The sequence below is a fragment of the Pongo abelii genome, chromosome 11 (genome assembly GCF_028885655.2).
Source record: "Pongo abelii isolate AG06213 chromosome 11, NHGRI_mPonAbe1-v2.0_pri, whole genome shotgun sequence".
Taxonomy (NCBI): Eukaryota; Metazoa; Chordata; class Mammalia; order Primates; family Hominidae; genus Pongo; species Pongo abelii.
Genome location: NC_071996.2, coordinates 73,027,442 through 73,046,924, shown reverse-complemented (window position 1 = coordinate 73,046,924; position 19,483 = coordinate 73,027,442). Strand labels below are relative to the sequence as shown.

The following is a 19,483-nucleotide window of genomic DNA, read 5'->3' as shown; positions in this document are numbered from 1 at the left end:
ATTGATGAGAGGATGTTGGGGACACCCTCTTCCTCAAAGGCTCCATGAGTAGAGGATAAGGAAGGGCATTTCCAAGTCATTTTGCCAGAAAGCTCAAAGATAATAGGGGCGAGAAAGTATTTTAGGTTTGTCCAAGCCTGCAGACTTGGGTAATTTGGGAACTGGGGAAGTCTTTCCCCTTTCTGGAACCCAACAACATGATCCCAAGAACACCACCAGGTGTATACTCAGGGTTTCAGTCCTGAATGCCAGAAAATACAAAAACGTAGAGTAACATTAAATGAGTTTTTATCTTTTATTTGCCTCCATTTAATAAACCTTGAATGGCTCTGTTTCCTGTCTTTGATTGTCCTGTCTGCATATTTCCTGCTAAGAGTTTACAAAACAGCACTCTTGAACAGGAAGATAAGAAGTGTACCTATTTCTTGAATAACATCAAGGGAGAAAACTGCTAACTCATCCATTTTGTTAAGTGGTTCAAAAGGATCAAAATACCAATTAACTTGCTGGCTCAGAAATCTTTGATATCCTCAGATTTACTGGCATTTTGAAATTCCTGTTCATACTTGCCTAATGGCTTTCTGATTATGAACAAAGAAGTGCCAATCTGTTCAGCATTTGACCTGTTTTCTTAAATATTTTTATGTATTCAAACATTGTTACAAAAAATACTTGACTAGTCAAATTCATGTGCTAAATTTTTTTCTTGTTCCACTTCCAAATTTAAGAGGAAAAAAGAGGCTCAAAGACACTTAAAAAAAAAAGCCATTTCATTCTTATTTTTAATTTAAAAGCTCTCATTGCAAGGAACTTTTTTTTTGCCTTATCTTTTCCATGGAATTTAGCAGAGTTTGGGAGACTTGATAAAGCAAGCTACCATATTTATGACCCATCCTCTCCTGAGAAAAAGTTGGAAAAAATGACTTTGGGCACATGTTTCAGAGTGGAGGTAAAAAGACACTAAAGATGGCTTAAGGAGTGAGGCAGATTCTACAATGTATTTTTTTTTCTTGATTGTCTTGTCTTTGTCAGGCATACAGTGGATTTCAATATTCCTCTCCAGGCATCCTCAGACAGCAGTGCTTCTCAGAGGTGTTTTTTTGTTATTGTTTTCCTTATTTCTTCACAGAAAATTCTACTTGTAATCACATTCATACATAATCTCTATGGCAGTTGTTCAGAAAAGAGCAGCATTTCATTCTTAGGCAAAGGCACTTTCTGGGTTAAGAAAGTGCCATGCAATTTATTTCAATAAATATTGATTGAATGCGCTGAACTGAAGAGATTAAAAGCATGCATGCTGAAACCAGACTGCCTGGGTTCAAATCCTGGCTCTACACTGACCAGCATAAGACCGTGGGAAAATCACTTACTTTCTTTTCATACCCAAGTTTTCTAACCTTTACGTTTTGTAAAATGGGGATAATAATAGAGGCTAGCTTATAGAGTTGTTCTAGGAATCAAATGAGATAATACATTTTAGAATAGTGCTCTAAAACGTCCTGTACTCTTAGGATACTTCAGGTGTTATGTAAGTGTTAATTATCGTATTATATTATGCCAGAATCTGGAAGAAGAACTGGTGCTTGGGTGCATTCAAATCCACCAGAATCTGGGACCACTTATGGAGGGATACTTTCATCATAACAACAAAATACCTGGAGAACTTGAGACCTAAGGATTTATAACATATAAACGTATATGGACATTTAAAATAATGTGATCAGAAGGAAGCTTAACCTGGCTGCTGGATCACTGTAGTTTAGTTGAAGCACAATAAAAATGCAACATTCAAGCAAGTAAATGGTAGCTGGCAACTAGCCAATTACATGTTTGGAGGAGAGCGGGCAGGAGGAACAATCTTAGGACACAGGGATGGCCAGAGTAGAGTTACATTTATAAGAATGCATTCCCGTAGATGACAGTCTGACCTTTTCACAAATTCTTCAAAGAGGATGCGGTGGGAATAGCCCTGGCGGCGGATGCTGACTGTCTCCAGAATCCCTGTGGAGCGGAGCTGGGCCAGCACCCTCTCTCGAGAGAACTGCAGGGCCTCTCGGTCATCATTGGGTTTAATGCAGCGCACAAAGTGGGGCTGTCCAACGACCATTTTGGAGAGCAGGTCCATCAGAGAATACTATGAGGGAGAAAAATGCATAAGGAACAAGGTTACCACCAACGCAATGGATAATTACAACACAGGCCTGCAGAAGCCTCTAGAGCAGTTTGAGGCTCACAGACCTTGAGGAAGAACATGAAATCAACAATAGGAGATAATAATGTAAGTTGCACTTATAGCCATCTGCAGACTCAAACACATTCTTTAAACATCACCTAGTGCCAAGCAATATCCCATATGGCAGAAACTTAGCTAAGAACATGCTCTAGGTTAACCTGTAATTCCACTGCCAGAACTAGAATGCTTGTCACTGTTACTCCAAGGTGATGTTCCACAATCTGTATCTGTAATTTAAAATGTCCAGCTTTTGAGGAAGGGGATAATTGCTTCTTCAGCCTAAGAACCACCAGATAGTCTAAGCAAATCCTACAGACAGCTTGGTAATATGGTAGTGGGACAGAAAAGAAAAATACAAAAACAAGGCAAAGAAAATGAGAGAAGTACACAAAAAGAAGATTGTGGTGACTATCAACTAACATAAACCAAGAGCTGGTGCAGGGCTCTCATAGCAAGGGGGGAGGAAGGACACAGAAAATCAGAGGGGTGCTTATGAAGGGGGGCCTCAGTTGTTCCTCAGGGGCATCCACTGCTGGAGCTCTTCTGGGCACACCTTCAGAAGCTATTATAAGCCAAAGGAAATCAGTTCCATTATTTCATAGTCACTGCTCCTACCGATCAAAATTGGTGTTACCTAGCTTACCAAGATAACTTATTTTTCAGGTTTAACATTGTGAATGGGTATTTTGAGAACACCAAACTGGTTGTTATGGGTATATTTCTGAAAAACCATAAGCCAGAGGCTTTTCTGCTGATAGGGGGGCCCTAAGATCTTGAGGATCACTTCACAGAGTAAATGGAGCCACTAAATCCAGTGGGAAAACACATACAGACACCAAGGGTTACCAGGAGGATGATATGGTTTGGACGAGTGTTTCCTCCAAATCTCATGTTGAAATGTGACCTCTAATGTGGGAGATGGGCCCAGTGGGAGATGTTTGGGTCATGGGGGCAGATTCCTTATGAATGGCTTGGTGCTGTCCCCACGGCAATGAGTGAGTTCTCACTCTATTAGTTCATGCAAAATCGGGCTATTTAAAAGAGTCTGGGATCCCCCCTCTGTCTTGTTCCCTCCCCATTTCTCTCTCTCTTGCCATGTAACATGTCTGCTCTATGAATAAAAGCTTCCTGAGGCCTCACCGGAAGCCAGGTAGATGCTGGTGCCAGGCTTGTACAGCCTGCAGAACCGTGAGCCAAATAAACCTCTTTTCTTTACAAATTATCCAGTCTTGGCTGGGCATGGTGGCTCGTGCCTGTAATCCTAGCACTTTGGGAGGCCGAGGTGGGTGGATCACCTAAGGTTAGGAGTTCGAGACTGGACTGGCCAAAATGGTGAAGCCTCGTCTCTAGTAAAAAAATTTGCCAGGCATGGTGGCACGTGCCTGTAGTCCCAGCTACATGGGAGGCTGAGGCAGGAGAATTGCTTGAACCCAGGAGGCGGAAGTTGCAGTCAGCCGAGATGGCGCCATTGAACTCCAGCCTGGGTGACAGAGCGAGACTCTGTCTTAAAAGAAAAAAAAAATTATCCAGTCTCAAGTATTCCTTCATAGCAACATAAAATGGACTAACAGATGAGGATAGACCCACTGAAGGGGACAGGACCAGGTGGGTCTCAATATAAGTAGCAATTATAAATAACCAAACATCAGAATGATGAGGAAGTGTCCACCTGCCACAGATGCTATATAGCACGACTCACTGAATGGATGGAATACTGGATTCAAAGGTCTGGGGCTCCTGCAATTCATACCCTGAGCCCAATTCTAGCCTGCCTCTGAAGCACAATTGGCTAGGCTGGACTTCTGCGTTTTAGATCCCTGCACCTGCTAGCTTTCCATGGAGCCTTCTATCCAGAGTGCTGGCTCCCAAGTCCTGCCCTTCAGCCTTCCTGGCTCTTCCAGCTTCCCTCCCACCTGACCTCTCATACCTGCCAAGCCCTTTCCTGTGCCAACCCTGTCTTACTACCTCATACTGCTATCCCTGAGATCAGTTCTAAATTTGATCCAACAGCACTTTTTTTTTTTTTTTTGAGACGGAGTCTCACTTTGTCACCCAGGCCTGCAATGGCACAATCTCGGCTGACGGCAACCTCCACCTCCCAGGTTCAAGTGCTTCTCCTGCCTCAGCCTCCCAAGTAGCTGGGACTACAGGCATCTGCCACCATGCCTAATTTTTGCATTTTTAGTAGAGACGGGGTTTCATCATGTTGGCCAGTCTGGTCTCTTAACTCTTGACCTCAGGTGATGCGCCTGCCTCAGCCTCCCAAAATGCTGGGACTATAAGTGTGAGCCATTGCACTCGGCCTAACAGTATTTCTACTGTGAAACTATCCGGACCTTAGCTCCCAGTCTCTAAGGGCCTCCCAACTCTAATGCTTTATAATTTGAAGACAAACAAATCTGTGCAAATTGCTGCAAGAGTGTATATGTCTTATCTTTGCTATATAATGTGCATTTAACAGAGCCCTTCTGGAGACCATGTTTTTACCCAAAGGAGGCATTTAACTAGATGAAGTATCAGAAATAGGGATGGCAGAAATGGGAAATAATAGGGCTCAGACAAGTGGGTTTTACAATGGGTCAATTCAATCTAGGAAAATAAAGTCAATGCTAAGACAGATTCTCTCAGTATCTGAACTTATAAGCCACCTTCTGGAACTTTATTAACTACTTTACTATTCAGTATGCTAGAAAAGTGGCTGCCTCTAGTAGCTTTAAGACCAAGAAGCGGCTCAAATGCTAACAGAATCAGTCATTTAATGGGCAGGATTTTGTGCCCAATGTTCTCTTCCCTCCTTGCTTCCGCCACTTCCCCAACCCAATCTTTCTTGACTCTGTGCTTTGCCGTTGTTTCACTGACTCCATCTGGGCATCTCATAAGAAGGCTTGGACAGTCCTTTTTGGAAGCAGGCAGAATAGAGATCAAGAAGACTCCATACCCGGAAGTAAGAAGCCACAGTTTGCCTCTTCATGTTGGTGGTTTCTTCCGGATGCCGTATCACCTCCAGAGTGTCCACCTGGAAGCATAGGTGGAGGCAAGTGGTTTGAGGATCTAGGCACTTACCTCATGCTCCATGTCTTCCAAAATCTGAAAGGCTGTTTGGCCAAATATCTGAGGGGCCATGGTATTTAGGACACAATAGTGTATACTGTGGGGAGAATTTTTCAAAACATAGAAACAAAAGAATATGCATTGTTCTACTCATTTGACAACAATACCTCACTCTATAAAATACCATATGGTTTCAGTGTAAACCCCTGGTACTTCTATACTTCTACATCTTCTAATGAACCCCTGTTAAATTCTCTAGTAAGGTCATATGAGACCAAACTATTGCTTAAAAGGAAACTTGGCAAAAGGCCATGAGGCGAAATCATTGTAAAGACATGACGGCCCCAAAGCCCAGGTTGTACCACAGGGAATTAGGCCAGCATCAGTTGCCTTCCATGTCGTCAGACTCTGATGCTGCAACACTCCTCCTGCCTCCCACGGTTCCCATGTGCTCACTGCAGATAGGAGCTCAGGCACCAAATCACTCGGAAACCCAATGGAATGCACCTGTTCTCAATATCTATCCCAACTACCTGGGCTGACTGGAAGGAATTTATTGATGAAAACAACTGTAGGGGCTGACTGCAAGCAGCCTGTGTTCCATTATTATAATGCAACAACAAAAACCCTGCTTTGGTTTGCAGAGTGCATGAGTGGCATTTAGCACTGGCCTTGCCGTGGCAGCTTCCCATCTGCTCTGAACAGGTGGCAAGGGTACAAAGCAGAAATGTTTGAAATGGAAGACACTGCTGTCAGCATGTGGTTTAGACTGGGTGGACTGCCATCCAGGCAGCCACCTTCCCATGGGGTAAGGATGTCTGCAGCCTTGTTCAATGAAAGTGAAAAACAGGTGCTAAAAGGGGTGGGAGTTAGGAGGGGTGAATAAAGAGGCTTGCCTAAAGGAGTATGTGGGAGACTGTGTGCAAAATGGAAGGAAATGTTTCAATTGGGAGGGGTAAAGAAAACAGGTTTATTTAAAAAGGGGAGAAAACATGCAGCTAAGTTTTCAAAACCTAGAAAAACAACCTAAACAGTGAGCAGCTCTATGACCCGAGTGAAGACATCAGAGACAGTGCAGCTTTATTTTAATGAGCTGCATGGCAGATGCCATCAGTCCATTCACATGCAGCTGAAACAATGATACAACGGCCTGTAGGTTTGACATTTTAATTTTTTCTAATGGGAAAGGAGGAAAGGAAAGATCCTGGGTTTAGAAAGAAGAGGGAATAAAGAGAAAACACAACACACCAGCCCCACCTGCAGAGCGTGTTACACTCTCTCCACTGTCACCAGATGGGTCCACTCTGGAGGTTTCTTTCCCTTTCTCACCCCCATTTGAGTACAGAACTCAGAGCTGGTGAGGTTTGGGGCAAACTAATCAGGTCTGAAGAAAAGGTCTTGGCTAGGGCCAGCCTTTGGCTAAATTGTAAATTCTGGATTTTCTTCAACTTTTTTCTCCTTATTTTCTTCTTCTACCCCGGCCCCCCCGACCTCCATACATATACATACACACAACTTCGGGAATTTCTCCACCACTTCTTTTTATTTATTTATTTTTTTTTTAAATGGAGTTTCACTCTTGTTGCCCAGGCTGGAGTGCAATGGCGCGATCTCAGCTCACTACAACCACCACCTGCCGGATTCAAGCAATTCTCCTGCCTCAGCCTCCTGAGTAGCTGGGATTACAGGCGCCTGCCACCACACCCAGCTAATTTTTGTATTTTTGGTAGAGACGAGGTTTTACCATGTTGGCCAGGCTGGTCTCGAATTCCTGACCTCAAGCGATCTGCCTGCCTCGGCCTCCCAAAGTGCTAGGATTACGGACTTGAGCCACCGTGCTCGGCCCAGCCTTTTTTTCTTTTTTCTTTTTTTTTTTTTGAGACTGAGTTTTGCTCCCAGGCTGGAGTGCAATGGTGTGATCTCGGCTCACTGCAACCTCCACCTCCGGGGTTGAAGTGTTTTCCTGCCTCAGCCTCCCGAGTAGCTGGGATTACAGGTGCCCGCCACCATGCCTGGCTAATTTTATGTTTTTAATAGAGACAGAGCTTCTCCATGTTGGTCAGGCTGGTCTGAAACTCCCGACCTCAGATGATCCACCCGCCTCGGCCTCCCAAAGTGCTGGGATTACAAGAGTGAATCACCTCGCCCGGCCTCAGCACTTCTTTTTGTTAAGAGATCCTCCCTGAAGAAGCACCTCTTGCTTTGAACCTGGCTTTTCCTCCTTCATTTCCCTCCCTTTTTATTCAAATTAACTAGTGAGCACCAGCCCCCCAGGCAGCTGAAAAGCTCATTTATAATTTTCTATTGGTAGATGTTTATGAATTGACCTATTACCCTCCCTCAGAACTTAGACACTTAGCATTTGAGAATTTAAGTTTAGTGACCAAAAAATCCTTGATGTGTATTAATTCAGCTGAAACACAATTTAAAAGGAATACTCTTATAAGAAAATTTCACATATACCCCATAAATCTGCACAAATAAAATATAAATAAATAAAAGGAATAATCTGTATTGTTTTCAAGATCAGCACCGGTTCCCTGCAGCAAATTGGAAAAATGCAGAGTTAAGCACCAATTTGCACTCTAAAAGTTATAAGGCTATGTGTTCAGGAGGTAGCTCCCAGCTAGTGACAGCCCCTGTCTAACTGCACAGCATCTGTGTTTCAACAGGACTTTAAATTCTGTCCTTGCAATCACATACAGAGTGATGTTTGGAAATAAAGTAAAAACCTATTCTTTGATATATACAACCTGGAAATGCTAATGCTTGTCTGTAATTCAGCACCTACATACTTAGTACTGTGTTTGACAGAATAGGTGATATGTCCTTTTTTTTTTTTTTTTTTTTTTTTTGAGACAGAGTCTCACTCTGTCACCTAGGCTGGAGTGCAATGGCGCAATCTCAGTTCACTGCAACCTCCGCCTCCTGGGTTCAAGTGATTCTCCTGCCTTAGCCTCCTGAGTAGCTGGGATTACAGGTGCACACCACCACGCCTGGCTAATTTTGGTATTTTTAGTAGAGACACGGTTTCACCATGTTGGTCAGGCTGGTCTTGAACCCCTGACCTTGAGATCCGCCCGCCTCGGCCTCCCAAAGTGCTGGGTTTACAGGCGTGAGCCACCACGCCCGGCCTAGAATAGGTGATATTGAGAGATGACAACGTGTTAGCGGCCCATGCTAGCAGCCCTTGCTTGCTCTCGGGGACTCCTCTGCCTCAGCATCCACTCTGGCCACGCTCGAGGAGCCCTTCAGCCCACCACTGCACTGTGGGAGCCCCTCTCTGGGCTGGCCGAGGCCAGAGCTGGCTCCCTCTGCTTGCGGGGAGATAAGGAGGGAGAGGTGCGGGCCGGGAACCAGGGCTGCGCCTCGCTTAAGAGCCAGCATGAGTTCCAGGTGGATGCAGGCTCGGTGGGCCCCGCCCTGGAAGCGGCTGGCTGGCACCGCTGGCCACGGGCAGTGAGGGGCTTAGCATCTGGGCCAGCAGCTGCGGAAGTTGTGCCAGGTCCCCCAGCACTGCCGGCCTGCCCGCACCACGCTCAAATTCTCGCCGGGCCTCAGCCGCCTCCCCCTGGGGCAGGGCTTGGGACCTTCAGCCCGCCACGCCCGAGCCCCCCCAACCCCAGTGGATTCCCATGCGGCCCGAACCTTGAGCCTCCTCGAGGGGCACCACCCCCTGCTCCATGGCACCTGGTCCCATCACTGCCCAAGGGCTGAGGAGTGCAGGAACGTGGCCGGGGACTGGCGGGCAGCTCCACCTGCAGCAGGATCCACTAGGCGAAGCCAGCTGGGCTCCTGAGTGGGGGTGGGGACTTGGAGAACTTTTATGTCTAGCTAAAGGTTTGCACCAACCTTGGTCTAAAGCTAGACCAATCTTGTGTCTAGCTCAAGGTTTGTAAACGCACCTATCAGTGCTCTGTGTCTAGCTAATCTAGTGGGGACTTGGAGAACTTTTGTGTCTAGCTAAAGGATTGTAAATGCACCAATCAGCACTCTGTGTCTAGCTCAAGGTTTGTAAACCCACCAATCAGCACCCTGTCAAAACGGACCAATCAGCTCTCAGTAAAATGGACCAATCCACAGGATGTGGGTGGGGTCAGATTAGGGAATAAAAGCAGGCTGCCGGAGCCAGCAGTGGCAACCGACTGGGGTCCCTTTCAACGCTGTGGAAGCTTTGTTCTTTCACTCTTCACAGTAAATCTTGCTGCTGCTCACTCTTTGGGTCCACGCTGCCTTTATGAGCTGTAACACTCACTGCAAAGGTCTGCAGCTTCACTCCTGAAGCCAGCAAGACCACGAACCCACCAGGAGGGACAAACAACTCCGGATGGGAGGAATGAACAAACTCTGGACACACCATCTTTAAGAACTGTAACACTCACCGCGAGGGTCCGTGGCTTCATTCTTGAAGTCAGCGAGACCAAGAACCCACCAATTCACAGTATGTTATTGGAGTATTTTCTAATTTAAGAATTTAAAAAGGTCTTTGGTTGGCGAGGGATCTCTTGTATATTTGCATAGTCATAAGGTTCTTCTGAACTTGGAATGGATCTAAAAGAATTTCTGACAAGGAACAAACCAGAAGTTGCTTCTCTCAGCCTTTTAAACTAGACCTCTCTCTGTATCACACCTTCCACGGAGCTCCAAAGCCAGCCCCAACACTCCAAACCAAAAGGGCTAAGAAGGCTGTTGTATAACCTAAGAGTTTGTCTTCCTGAGCTAATGTCATTAATATAATAGTAGTAGCATCATTTACTTTTTTAACCAAAAATGCTTTTAGAAACAACCTGGAAAGTGAGTTCTATTAGGGCATCATCTAGCAAATAATTCTTCCCAAAAGTGGGGATTTGACAAAGAGAAAATCCTCTCCAAAGTATATGTTTTTTACCTTAGGATAAAAAAAGAGACCAGAAAAGCTTTCCTAGGCTGAGTGATTGCTATTGACAAACCTGGTTGAAATTCTTGCTAGCTGTGTGGCCATGCACCTGTTACACTCATGTGCCACAGAAGTAGGACATTTCAGTCAATGGTAAACTGTATATACTACAGTAGTCCCATAGATTATAATGGAGCTGAAAAAATCCCATTGCCTAGTAATGTTGTAGACATCATAATGTCATAGTGCACTTCATTATTCATGTGTTTGTGGTGATTTGGTGTAAACAAACCTGCGCTGCCAATTATATCAAAGCAGAGCATGTACAATAATGTACAGTATATAATACTGGATAATGATAGTAAACAACTATGTTACTGGTTTACGTATTTACAATACTTGTAATCATTATTTTAGCCAGGTGTGGTGGCTCACACCTGTAATCCTAACACTTTGGGAGGCCGAGGTGGGTGGACCACTTGAGGTCAGCAGTTCGAGACTAACCTGGCCAACGTAGTGAAACACTGTCTCTACTTAAATATAAAACTTAGCCAGGCGTGATGGTGGGCACCTGTAGTCCCAACTACTCAGAAGGCTGAGGCAGGATAATTGCTTGAACCTGGGAGGTGGAGGTTGTAGTGAGCCGCGATTATGCCACTGCATTCCAGCCTGGATGACAGAGCGAGACTCTGTCTCAAAAAAACAAAAAAATTATTATTTTAGGGTGTACTCCTTCTACTTACATTAAAAACAAAACAAAAAACATTAACCGTGGAACAGCCTCAGGCAGGTCCTTTAGGAGGTATTCCAAAAGAAGGCATTGTTATCATAGGAGATGATGACACTATGCGTGTTAGACCTTCCAGTTGGACAAGATGTGGCGTTAGTAGAAGACAGTGATGTTGATGATCCTGATCCTGTGTAGGCCTAGGCTAATGTATGTGTTGGTGTCTTTGTTTTTCACAAAAAAGTTGTAAAAGTAAAAAATTTTTAAATAGAAGTTTATAGAATAAAGATATAAAGAAAGAAGATTTTTGTACAGTTGTACAATGTGTTTGTGTTTTAAGCTAAGTGCTATTACAAAAAAAGAGTGAAAAAGTCTTTAGACAGACTTGTCCCAAAACATTCTTTGTTTTATAGGCCTTTTTAAGTTCATTAAAAAAAATTAAAGTAAACTGAGGTTAATTTATGACTGAAGAAAATGCATTTTAAAATAAATTTAGTATAGCCTAAGTGTACATTATTTATAAAGTCTACAGGAGTGTACACTAATGTCTGAGGCCTTCATATTCACTCGACACACACTTACTGACTCACCCAGGGTGACTTCCAGTCCTGTAAGCTCCATTCATGGTAAGTGCACTATGCAGGTGTGCCATTTTTAATCTTTTGTACATTTTTACTATACCTTTTCTATGTTTAGATACAAAAATACTTACACTGTGTTATACTGCCTACAGTATTCAGTACAGTAACATGTATGGTTTGTAGTCTCGGAGCGATAGGCTATAGCTTATAGCCTAGGTGTATAGTAAGCTATACCATCTAGGTTTGTGTAAGCACACTCTATGATTGAACAACGACAAAAATCACCCAATGACGGAGTCCTCAGAATATATATCACCTTATTAAGTGACTGATGACTGTATTTAACTTTTAAAAGCCTCTGTTTTCCTCGTTAATAAAACTGGTTAGTCAAAACTGCTGCCTTGCACACATATAACAAATAACATTAGTTCTCCTTCCATCATTACCATGATTGATTTAGTTTTAGCATAGTGATAAACATCAAGGACGCAAAGCGCGTTCAGTGGCAGAAGGAGAGTTCTGCTACCACGCAACTCAGCAAGGAGATCTTTATATTTATTGGTAAGAAAAATAGTTCCAATGAAACTGTTGGGGTACAGAAACATATACCCCAAAATATGGTGCTTTGACATGTTGTACTGAAGAAGAGTCAAGGTCTCTCTGATACCCCAACCCCCATCTCTTAATCCTCTGTCTCTCCCATAGCCCAGGATGAAGCTGTTCTCTGAAATTCCTTTATCTGCCTAAAGCCTAGACCCACCAAAGAAAACAATTACCTGTGATCCCTTCCCTGAGTTTTTCATTAACTAAACTCCTATCACAGGAAGAAGGGCTGCAGTCTGTCAACACAACTGGACAGACTTGTCCCAAACCATAGTTTGTTTTGCAGACCTAGCAGACTTTGTCCCAGGCCACTGTATGTTCTTCAAGGCCATTAAATTCCCCTAAAATCATTTACCGCCCCCTCAAAATCATCCACACTTCTCCATCTCCCTCTCCCTTAAGAAGGGTATATAACCATCTGTGTACCATTTGTCTGGTGGGTAATCACTCTGTGATTCTCCCCTATTCCTGTTAATACATCTGTATGCCTTTTCTCCTATTAATCTGCCTCTTCTCAGTTTATTTTCAGCAAACTTTCAGAGAGTGAGGAAGTTTTCCCCTGGCCCCTATAAGACCAATATCAAAATGATCAATAGAAGCCATGTTCTGGACAAAACCATTGTCTGTCTAACCCAGTATACTTTCCTCCTACAACACAGACTTACACAACAATGTAAGTCAGTTGGAGCTGAGCAAGCGTGTTTTCTGCCCACATGATAAACATCCTGTTTGGTTCCTTGTGAATGGTTAGCCTTCAGAGTAGTCACGAATAAGTTTTACAAATTGTGTTACAGTCCCTACGCCACAGCAGTTGAGCAAGCTTCTATATACATAAGGCTCCACACATGGAATTTTAAATGGTTATCAAAACTTGAGTAATACAGTATATATTGAGTGTTTCCTATCTGAAATCACTGTACTAAACACTTCCTATGTTATGTCACTAAATTCTCAAAATAACCTATGAGGTAAATGATATTATTCTTCCCATTCTACATATGAGGAAGTTAAGAATAACATATTTTAGATAAAATTCCCAGAGTCCTACAGCCAGTAGACGGCCATGCCTATATCTGAACCCACTTTGATTCGTAAACCATATTTCTTAAACATTATATACTGCCACTGAAACCACCTTTGCAAAAATTATAACTGAGACGATTATTACAGTGAAAAGAGATCTGATGTAACTGACTCCATCTTGCTTCTAACCTACAAGCTGTCCTTGTTCATTCCTGGGTGTAGGCCGAACTAACTTTAGGAGGAACTTATAGTTTAGCTTTGAAACAAAGACAGTAACAGCCCTTTCCCAAAACAAACCCCCTTCCTGCCTGGGGACTAAACTGCCTTTGCAGGACTAACAAATTAGCCACAAGACTAGAAATCATGGTTTAGGAGTCATGCAGCTGGAGGCTCCAAGATTGTAAATTTTTCCAAATTGCTCCTGGGGATAACATCAGTATTGTAAGACCTAAGATCAATGCTTGAGATATTTTACAAACCCTGCACTCAATAGATCAGCTAGCACCATCCAGATCAATAAACTGGCTCATCTGGTCTTGTGGCCCCAACCCAGGAATTGACTCAGTGCAAGAGGACAGTTTCGACTCCCTATGATTTCATCTCTGACCTGACCAATCAGAACTCCTAATGCACTGTCCCCCCTACCCACAGAATTATGCTTAAAAATTCGGATCCCCAAATTCTCTGATTTTAGTAATAAAAAAAACTCTAGTCTCCCACATAGCTGGTTCTATGTGAATTACTCTTTCTCTATTGCAATTTCCGTCTTGATCAATCGGCTCTGTCTAGGCAGCGGGCAAGGTGAGCCCATTAGGTGGTTACAAATTTGGGGGCTGGTCTGGGATTGCCTTTGTGGCTACCTGCCTGTGGTTTGGTAGCCCCTCTCCTTTGATGGATCCAGAGGCCAGCCCAAGCAGCCACCTAGTTCTCTTGGATTAGGGGCTGACTCTGGCACTGTCTCTACTGGCAGGTCACTGCCAGCCCAATGTGCATGAATTTAATTGCAATAGAGAAGTAGTCCTGCGGAGACATTTCATAACTGTAGCCCCATGGTAGGATGTCTGTCTGTATCTCCACCACAGGGTGTCTGTAACTGGAGCCATATCACAGGGTGTGTCTCTGTCTGTAGCCCAATCTTGGAGTGTCTATAGCTGTAGCCCCATTATGGGGTGTCTGATTTGGTGAGTATTCTAGGAGCTGCCAACACCTCTTCCCTTCTCCTGATAGGTTTGGCTCCTTCAAGGTCTCAGCTGGCCCTCCCTAATGAGTAAGAAGAGTCTTGGTTCCGGAGATTTCTCCTCAATCAGGAAGATTTTGGAGAGATTTCTCAGATGGAGAATAGGAGGTTAGTTTGGAAGGAATACTCCTGGAATTCTTGGCAAAGGATCTTGATTTGGAAGGCCTTCTGTCCATCTTGTCTTTGTTTTGTGTGTTTGTATGTGTGGAACGGATCTCTGAAGAAACTGCTAACCAAAGTCCAACAGGCCTAACTTGAAGAACCCTCTGTAAGTGTAATCACATTCAGTGAGCCCTGATGAAAGCTCAACAGGCCTGACTCTGTGATTCTCCACTCTTCGTCTTGCCCAGAGACCACTCATTGAATTCCTGGTTGGAGGTCATCCCTCCTCACCTTAAGTGGATCAAAGATGACAGAGACCAATGGGAGAAAGTTTGAGCCTTGTTAGGTCAATATTGGGTGTGGAATGAGGTGACTAGTGTCTGTTTTGTTATGCGTATTTTGCTTAGGCTGGGATGGAAAATGTTAATTCGGTTCCTCATGCAGCCTATCGGGCGGCATCTTGCAAAACTAGAAAGCTTTTGCCTATGGTTCCATAAAACAGAAAGTGATGATTTTCTTTTGTGATGGGGCTTGGTCCCCACAGCTATGGTGCAGTGAGCAGGGTCATCAAAAGCTGCTCTGTTCTTCTGAAAGTTGCAGAGAAAGGGAGCCCAGAAACCTGGTACTTGGTATGCTGGCAAAAAGGGTAAGAATTTCTTACCAGCCAGGTTTCTGGTCAGTTGGTCTCTCTCTCTCTCTCTCTCGGGTGGGTGGGTGTGTGTGTGTGTGTGTGTGTGTGTGTGTGTAAATGGCAAACATCACTGTTTGTCTCTTCTGCAAAGGTTTGATTAATAGAAAAAAAGGATTTGTGAGACTCGTCTTATTAGGCTGCAGCAAATCTGGTGTACTTTGTGCTAAGAATTTGTCTTTCTGTAATGGAGAGGCAGTGCCACAGGATAGAACATGGGCTGTGGACCCCTAAACCCCTACTTTTCAAGCCAGCCTGGCAGGCTTGTCAGTTACAAACTTTGCTGCAGTCCCCTGAAACCAATACCGGATGAAGTTTCTCATGTTGTTTTATGTCCTTAAAATCTTAACCATGTGACCATGTGGGGATACTTTATTTTAGTCTCTGCCATCCAGAGGACAAGGATTTTGTGGTTCATGTCATAGCTATCCCTAAAAATTATCTTAAGCGGTTTAAAGCCTTTGCAAGCTCAAAATTGGCTACTCTAGGCCTGTTTTGGGAAGAACAATAGGAACTGCTTAATGTTGTAGCTCCATAGCTAAGGCTTTGTTTTTTTGACAATGGCAGCCTAGGTTCAATTCTTTGCTTAGGAAATCAGTCCTTTCTGGTTTGTTATTTGTGTAACTTTTTGCCATTTATTGATTATTTTCCCCTATGGACTGCTTCTGATTTCCTGTCTTAATTTTTTATTTCTCTGAATTACCTTTGGGTAGATTCTAAATCTTGTAAATAAAGAAACTGTTCACTGTCTCTTTGAGACAACTTATGCATTCATGGTTAAGTTATAACCTTAGTTAAAACTTATTAAGTTCACTGGGAGGTTACCTGTGGTAGAATTCAAAAGCCAAAAATATTGGCTCTCCTGGCTGGAGTCTGGAATAAGAGATTTTAAAAGTTTTTTAAAAAAACAAAAGAGCTCTACTGTTAAAATCAGCTTAATTAAAATGGATATCCAAGCTATACATATTTAAAAGGGCTTTATCTTTTTCCTCTTCTTGAATCATGTTTTTCTGAAAAAGGTTTTTCTTCTCAGTTGATGGAATTATTTTTCTCCATTTTGTCTTCTTGCCGCTCTTGATGGCCACATGAGAGAACCTAAGAATTTCAAACAGCCTGGGACTCCTGGGGTAAAACAGAGGTGGCACCACAGACCCCATTCTGGAAAAAACCTGTTTTCCTCATAGAACCCCAGGAATTGAAAGTGGATAGATCTCTCTCAAAATCTAAGGCTCTGTTTGGTTTTACATTATGTTACCTGACCTTTTTTTTTTTACTTTTGGGGGTATCAGAAATTACTTTGCATTATGGAAAAGCCTTTAGCCTTGGTGTATAGCAACTTTAAGTGATATTGGCTGTTATGGAGGGAGACTTGGCTCTTTGCATGCTTGGATTAGAGAAGCATGCTTGGCCATCTGGAAGGTATGCAAACATCCCCACCTTCCACTGAGAGATGAGACTCCCATGTGGATGGGCTGATTACAAAATGGGCCGATTGGCTTTTGGTTGCCTGGCAATAAAATGCACAGAAAAAGCATTGCACTGTCTTCTTCCATAGTGTTTCCCTCTTTTGGGGGATCCAGGATGTGATATAAAAATGGGACCCTTAATTTTGGGGATCTGTTTTTGCCTTCCAGCTGTGCCTGCTTATTAGGCCCTGAAAACTGCAAGCTTTCCTCACCCTATTCCTCCAAGGGCTCCACCCTGAAGCCAGTAATCCAATTACTGACTAATGAAAATCTTGACAACTACTGGATCTTCTTTTCTCTGTATATTTATATCTGTTTGTGTGACGTTTATATATGAAAGAGCTCTGAACAATTGGGGGTAAAAGTAAGGGCTTAAATCAAATATTTTGTCAGAAAAATAGAAACTGTAATGCTTTTTGTTCATGTGACTTTAGTAATCTTTTGGAAATAAAGAGAATTTTAAAGATTATTGGTAAAATAAAAATGTCTTCAAAATTTAGACATTTGGTCAAAACATTTGGTCTAAATTAGGTCAGATATTAGGTTTGCTAAATGCTTTAAGGTAATAAACTACTTCTTTGACTTTTGAAAACTGTTTGACTTACCTACTTTGGAGCCATTAGGTTCTAGATAAGGCCTGGGGACATGTGGCGTAAGCCATGCCCCCTACCTGTACTAGGAAGAATCAAACCTTATTTGTACTTCTGTCTGGTGTCCTAGGCTCCACAGCTAGTATATATTAAAATCATTTACTTATCAGGCTTTTCACCAAAGATGAAAGATGCTAAAAGTTAATAGTGTAACATGTACTTGAGTCCACTGGAAAAAGAGTTTTACATGCAAGGTTGCAAGGTATAGAAGGAAAGTAGGATGTGGTTTTGGTGGGAAATTATAAGAAGTCATGGGAATACGGTTTTTGTTAAAGAGAATGTAATTTTGTCTAGTTCAGAGGGTTTTAAAGAATGTCTTAACCTAAAAGAGTAAAGGGACAAAACTGAAGGTTTAAGCAAGTTGGAAAGGTTTGTGAAGGGTTGATGTGGTAAAGGAAGTTCTGTGAGAAGCAGCAAGTTGGCTAAGAGTTGAAGGCAATTGTTCAGTATTTTTCTGTAGCTCAAACATTAAAATAAAAGCACATTGATGTGGAGCCAGAATCTGGGCCCACGTGTCTGAATAACAGGGTTTTCTTTTAAAAAAATTGATCTGTTTAACAGAAAATTGTAAAGAGTTATAAGAAGTTTATGAAAATCTTACCTTATGGTCAAACTAATTAAAACTGCATAAATTTATAAAATTTTATTAAAAACTAGCTTTAGCATTAAAGACGCCCTAAAGCAAACATGAAACTTAGTTTTCTCTTTTGAAAAAGATTTTTATGTAATATTAAGAGACAATTAAAACAAATCTTGTTTGCCTTTTGAGTAAACTACAAAAAAAAGGGAGGGGAGAGAGAAGAGACAGATTCAGCTGGCCTCATGCTGTCTTCATAGGATCTTGTTGTCTAGAAAGCTGAGTCTCCTCTCTATCAGAGTAAAGGTCTTTTCCTTTTTAAAATTTCTGGGTTATCATTTTGGCTAAATGAATGACTTACGGTGACCTGGGATTCTATTTAGTGATATCCAGTGTTGTAAACCTTTGATATGTGACAAACTTTGCAAAATCAAATGATAAAGTATGTCTTTTTCTGACCTAATTAATCTTTTAGATATTAGGTCCCCTAAAGTGCAAAAATGATGTATTTGCTTATTTCATATAAAAATCACACAGGAAACATTGTCAAATATGAAATGATGTTTGGCTTTCTTTGGACTGCATTTTTATAAATATGTTATTTGTATGTGTTCCAAAATTATAGGAAGCTTCTATAATTCTGATATAATTTAATGTATATTAAGCCTTTTAATTATTATGTAAAATTGTTGTATGCCACAGAAGTAACCAAAATTCCTAGTCAATTGTAGATTTAATAGTGGCTGTCCTAAGACTTTTGTCATCCACAGACAATTGTCTTGTTTTGATCCTTTTCAGAAGGCAGTTTATAATCAGATATAGGGCTCTGATGGGTTCTCTTGAATGCAGGTGTCTGATAATGTAGAAATTGTGTTATTGGAATAGAGGAAACAAAACAAACTTCTAGGACTCATGGAGAGCTGATGTGATAAAAATTGCTAATCCTTTTGGTTTTCAGAGTCAAGAAAACTTTTTCTTTTTCTTTTTCTTTTTTTTTTTTTTTTTTGAGACAGAGTTCTGCTCTTGTCACCCAGGCTGGAGTGCAATGGCGCGATCTCAGCTCACCACAACCTCTGCCTCCCGGGTTCAAGCAATTCTCCTGCCTCAGCCTCCTGAGTAGCTAGGATTACAGGCATGTACCTCCATGCCCAGCTAATTTTGTATTTTTAGTAGAGATGGGGTTTCTTCATGTTGGTCAGGCTGGTCTCAAACTCCAGACCTCAGGTGATCCACCCACCTCAGCCTCCCAAAGTGCTGGGATTATAGGCATGAGCCACTGCGCTCAGCCAAGAAAACTTTTTTTTTGAGCTATTTAGAACATTTAGCAATTGAGTAAAGTATACTCCCATGAATGAAATTTGGAGCATATTGCTTTCTCTCTACCTGATTCATCCAGAATTTAGAAACTATTTGTGAGTATTCTCAACTTATGGCAGTCTAGTTTTTTGCATAACTGCAATAAAAATCTCATTTCTTTTGTAACAGGACACAATTGGAGAAACTGGTTATTTTACCAAGACCTTGACTGGAATGGCATGCTTTCTTTAAATAACCAAAGTTGACTTATAGAGCCAATAAAGGGAAAGCTGTCCTGATACCTTGTCTACACAGTCCCTGTACTGGATTCCTGACCTGTACTAAATAAAGAATGTCACTTTCTGACAGG

General features: G+C 42.3%; 1 protein-coding gene across 2 annotated transcripts in view; it reads right to left on the bottom strand.

Annotated features, from left to right (window-relative positions):
* The window catches only part of MYO3B (myosin IIIB), a 460,851-nt gene that overhangs the window by 182,558 nt on the left and 258,810 nt on the right, over window positions 1-19,483 (bottom strand). For both annotated transcript variants that reach the window (XM_063712864.1, XM_063712865.1), the window contains exons 23-24: window positions 5,175-5,252; window positions 1,932-2,137 (exon numbers count right to left, since the gene is read on the bottom strand). In XM_063712864.1, the coding sequence (XP_063568934.1) occupies window positions 1,932-2,137; window positions 5,175-5,252 (284 nt within the window). The remainder of the gene's footprint in view (window positions 1-1,931; window positions 2,138-5,174; window positions 5,253-19,483) is intronic.